Raw genomic sequence first — 5188 nt, 5'->3', positions numbered from 1 at the left:
CAGTCACACTGAGAAACCATCCTAATATATTGTTACAATGTCAAAATAGAAGCGATATCTGAAAGCGTATCTGGAATCATGATCCCTAGTAAACAAATCATACTACTGTAATCATCTGAGTGCCGAGTTACCACGGAAATGCATGAATGAAAGTGACGACGTACCCCTGACCTGGGCCAGACAGGACTTGACAGGCAACCAAAATAAAAGACCAGTGGCTTACGATTGCACCGTCATAGGCAGCTCCCGTAGCACACGATCTCTCTGCAGTCCTCATCACCCCGCCTCATTCTTTGGCAGATCTTGGGCGTGAGTGAGTCATCGATGGACTCTACTCTCTTCCGAGAGGGACGCCCGCAGCGCCGTTCTGTTGATGCATACATAGGTGCAAATCACAATTTACTGCGAACATGAGCAGTTATGGTACCGAGGGGGGGGATACGGGAACAGGAACTGAGCTCTACCAATGTTTTAATCAATAGATGTTGCATTTTTCCTTAACTGGGCAACATCAGTATCCAAAATGCTGTGTAGCGTTTCTGTTATAGTCAACACAAATGTTTAGTTTGAAACACAAATATTGCAGCATTATTTAGCATAGGCCTACAAAATGCCTCACGTAGGCTTAAGTCCCTGGAGTATATTATTATAACTGGGCTTGTTACCTATAATTAGCCTATACTCCGTCTGGAGAACTCGTAGGCATAGTTGTATAGGTCGATCACCATATAAGTAGACATTGTGCTGTGGGCTAATTAATCACGACCTTACCGTCCAGATATTATATATATTAATTACTTAGTCATCGCTGTTGGTTAACAACCAATATAATCAGACGAGATGATAACATGATCACATAAGCCTTTCCAATTGAACGTCGAGGTGAAGAGACGTGAACCAGTTCTAATTATGTTTGTGTGTTTCTTTGGCTCGAGTATTGCGTATGTCGCAGTGACGCACGAGTTAGGTGGCGCCTCATATAACCCGAGGAGCTGTCCCCGGTGCTGAACACAGAGAATCCCTGCTCTTAGAGATGCTAAGTTCATTCACGACTATCGATTGAAACTATTTTGCAGAGGTAAGATTTTACATAGGGCCTACATCGAAATTATTATTTGAAGAAAATGGAATTCAGTTTTACTATTTTCAGTTATTTTAATATGTTAATTTCCATTTTAAAATCCGTTTATCTTTAACCAACCTGATGCATTGCAAACAGGGCTACCGCAGTGAAGAGATGCATAATCTGTTTTATAGTGTCTTAGACTAACTATTCAAGTTTATTATAGTTTCGTTTTTAGTGATTTGCTAAAGTAATTTGTAGTTTTTATCATGTAGGATAAGCAGATAATACATAGCCTAAATTAAACAACACTTTGATTTCAAAACCAATTCATCCACTAGTTGATTTATAAATAGCAGTGTTCAATATTTGTATCCAAATTAGGTGCATGATTATAAAGTTCCATTGCATTTTCTCAGTGAAAGGCTTGTGCAACACAACATTGTTTGAGTGTGCTAGAGATGTCTTGGGTGTAGGTAGTGTTTAGACAGCAGCCAGCATCAGCCAACAGGTTACCAAGACAACTGGATTGTGACTCATTCTGGAGAGCAACAATTTGAAAACGAATGAGATTTATAGGCGAGCTGAATGCCCATGCTATTACTGCTCTGCAAACAATCATTTGGGCTTTCAACAGATGCGATTTTCATTCTCTGGGTAAAAACTGCAGCTCGAGTGACAGAACCTCAATACATATCACTAAGAGTCTATAGCAATATAGCTGAAGCATCAAACGGGAATAAAAGGCAGTTCTAAAAATGAAAGATTTCAGAATTGTAATGGTCATTAGAGCTGATCATTACAAAAGCCTTTAAATTGGCCTCATCTTTAAAGGGCCAATGAAGCAGTTATCTCAATATCAAATCATTCCTGACTAGCAACTAAGTACCTTACTGTGATTGTTTTCAATTAAAACTGTTATAAAATAAAATAGCTTCTTAGCAGAGAGCAATTTCTCAAGCAAGAATTTTGCTAGGACTATCAGAGTGGGAAGGGGAAAAACTGAAAATTAGCTGTTATTGGAAGAAAGGTTTGGAACTCTTTCTTATTGGTCTATTAAACTGAAGTGACAGGAGCAGATAAGTACATAATGGTCTGACCAGTGAAAAATATTCATATCCTAAACCTAAAAGGTCAGCGCTGACTCTTCTCTCCCTGTTGTGTCTGTCTCCAGGCTGAAGACACCATGCCGTCACTCCCCAAGCTCTCCTCTGCAGGGATGGCTTTCCTCCTCTCCCTGCTCCATCTCCTACTCCTGGGCTCCGGCAGTGCCCAGGGGGCCTCTCTCAGAGAACACAGACTGAGGGGCAGTGAGCTAGACCCCCAGCGAGGAGACACCCCCTACCTCCCCCCCAATGCAGACATGCTCAAGGCCCTGGAGTACATTGAGAGCCTCCGCCAGCAGACCGGGGCGTCAGCCCCACAGGAGCAGGCTTCCCTCACCCTAGACTATGACACCACCAACATGGACACAGACTCAGAGAAACTCCTCTCCATGCTGAGGCTACCCTCTCCTGCCCAGACCAGTCAGAGTAATATAGGCCAAGGCCAGGACCAAGATGAGGATGATGAGGAAGGGGAGGGCAACAAGGAGAACAAGACCCATGAGTGGCTACAGGCGGTACTGAATACCCTCCAGCAGACCAAGAAGGGCCCCAAGCCAGCCCCTGTGAGGCCCAGTGCAGCCCGCCATGCTCTGGGCAAAGGGCGGAGACCGGCGAAGGAGGAGGACAGCCAGGTGGGAGAGGGCGTGGCGTATCCGTGGACGCAGCGTGCTAGCCGGCCTCACAGGAAGTACCCGCTGATGTTTGAAGATGAAGAGGACGGTGAGGGGGAGGAAGAAGGCAGAGTCCAGGGCCGCGAGAGCCCCTTCAAACGCACCAATGAGAACATGGAGGGGAAGTACACGCCCCAGAACCTGGCCAATCTGCAGTCTGTGTTTGAGGAACTGGGGAGGATAGCCAATGCCAAGGCTGGACACAAACGCCAGACTGAGGATGATGGTGATGATGACATGTTCAAGGTGAGGAACCTGGCCTATGAGGATGTGACAGGGGGAGAGGATTGGTCGCCCCTAGAGGAGCAGGTGGATAAGGAGGACGAAGAGAGAGACAACAGGCAGGAGTTCGACAGAGGCTTCGAGTATGATGAAGATGATGATGATGATAATGAAGATGATGAGGAGATTGATGAGGTCAAGCGATCAAGTCAGCTCGGTCCAAGAGAATATGACCCAGATGACTACTACCTTCTGAAGGTGCTGGAGAAAACAGAGCAGGAGGAGCAGAAGAGAGAGCTAGAAGAAGAGGAGGAGCAGAAGAGAGAGCTAGAAGAAGAGGAGGAGCAGAAGAGAGAGCTAGAAGAAGAGGAGGAGCAGAAGAGAGAGCTAGAAGAAGAGGAGGAGAGGGAAGAGAGGAGGGCAGCTCAAACTCAGTACAGTGACAAGGTAGATCCACAGGCCATTTACCAGCTCATCCAAATCTCCCAGAAACTACAAATCCCACCAGAAGACCTGATGGACATGCTGAAGAGTGGGGAGATGACAAAACAGGACAGGACACCACTGAGGACAAAGGCACAGTCTTGGACACCTAATGATCTGGCCAGGGTAGAGGACAAACTAACTCAGATCTCCTCTCACCAAAAAAATAACATCCCTCCAGAGACATTCTTCAACGGACTGCCTGAGACCCAAACAAGCAACATCCCGGAAGAAATAAACACAGAAGACATTCTAAAAATCCTCGGGCTGGGAAGCGTGGCAAATCAGAACGTACCTGCCCTCAAGAAGCAGAAACAGCATACAAGCCCGCCTTCAAGGTTTTACGCGCCAGCTGGAAAGCAGAAAAACGACATGTTCTCTGAGCCAAACGTCCCAGAGAAAGGAACGGACGACTACGACAACACTGTCAATGAAGACGAGCTGTCGACTTATCTGGCTGCCCAGATGTTGGCACAGTATCCGCAGACAGCAAACCAAAAAAAGCGCACCTCGCAGCCTCCCTCACAAGACCATCAGCTCGTGCTGGGAACGTTCGAGCAGGCGATACAGGACTACTTTGACCAAATGGACTCAGATAAAAGCCCGCCTCAGAAAAGACAGTCAGATCTCAAGGAGGACACGGGCAATATGTCACAAAAACAGGGCTTGGATGACGACACGCTGCTGAAAATTCTAAACTATCTGAACCCAGAGACTGAAGAGGGCGAAGATACAGACTTTTATGCCCAAACTGTCAAAGGACTGTAGATGGTGGGGATGTAGATCCATATTATATTGTTTTGATGAGGGGGGAATCATAATAAAGTATTTTGAAAAGTAAATACATGCAATGGAGTTTAGTCTCTTCACTAGATTTACTACAGCTCATGCTTTAATAGCCAATTTATACATGAACTTGATCTGATGTAGCTACAAGGTGGTTGTAACTGAGTGTGTGGCATAATATTCAATGTTTTTGATAGGCTAGCTAGAACAACACTAGTTACAATAGACCACTTTATACTAGCCGTACATCAGTGCACATCCACTTGTGTTCCTCCTCGTAAATTATATTTCGTACATGTGTTTGGTAATGTGTAATGTATGAGGTTAATAAAGCATTGACTTTATTTTTTCCTTACTGTGTAGTGTTTACTAATTGGATCGCACAGATGGTGAACAGGCTGCAGAATATCAAATTCAAAACACCATCTGTCTCAATGTGTCAACAATAACAATATGTAGCCTCGGCTTGTTGTTGTCAAATCTAAAAACTCTTGATCAATCAAACATCTTTGATTGACTGATAAGCTAGTAGTACGTAACAACGCAATCAATTTGGTAAATTTAAAGTTACAATAATGAGCAAATGTGAAGATGGACATTTCAGCCACACAGAATGAGATACAATTTCTATGATTTCAGCACCTTGGACAGCTCCGGTTGCAACAAACAGGATAACATCACATTTATTTTAAGTTTTTAAGGGGTGGATCAGCTTTAATATTGCGGATAGATTGTTGCTTCCATCACTGAAATTGTCTGCATCATTTCCAACACCCAAACATTTTTTGGGAAAACACACAAGGTTGAAGTCGGAAGTTTACATACACCATAGATAGTAGTATAAATCCCCTGGCACA

General features: G+C 44.4%; 1 protein-coding gene across 1 annotated transcript; it reads left to right on the top strand.

Moving 5' to 3' along the window:
- The first annotated feature begins 933 nt into the window (after positions 1–933).
- Positions 934–4682, top strand: LOC118397557 (secretogranin-2-like). Its single transcript, XM_035792456.1, has 2 exons — positions 934–1078; positions 2238–4682. Exon 2 carries the CDS (start codon positions 2250–2252, stop codon positions 4311–4313), a length of 2064 nt encoding a protein of 687 aa, XP_035648349.1. The 5' UTR covers positions 934–1078; positions 2238–2249; the 3' UTR covers positions 4314–4682.
- Positions 4683–5188: the final 506 nt, after the last annotated feature.

This window comes from Oncorhynchus keta, chromosome 18 (assembly GCF_023373465.1).
Source record: "Oncorhynchus keta strain PuntledgeMale-10-30-2019 chromosome 18, Oket_V2, whole genome shotgun sequence".
NCBI lineage: Eukaryota > Metazoa > Chordata > Actinopteri > Salmoniformes > Salmonidae > Oncorhynchus > Oncorhynchus keta.
Note: the sequence above shows the minus strand (reverse complement) of the source record. Positions and strands in the feature narration are given on the sequence as shown.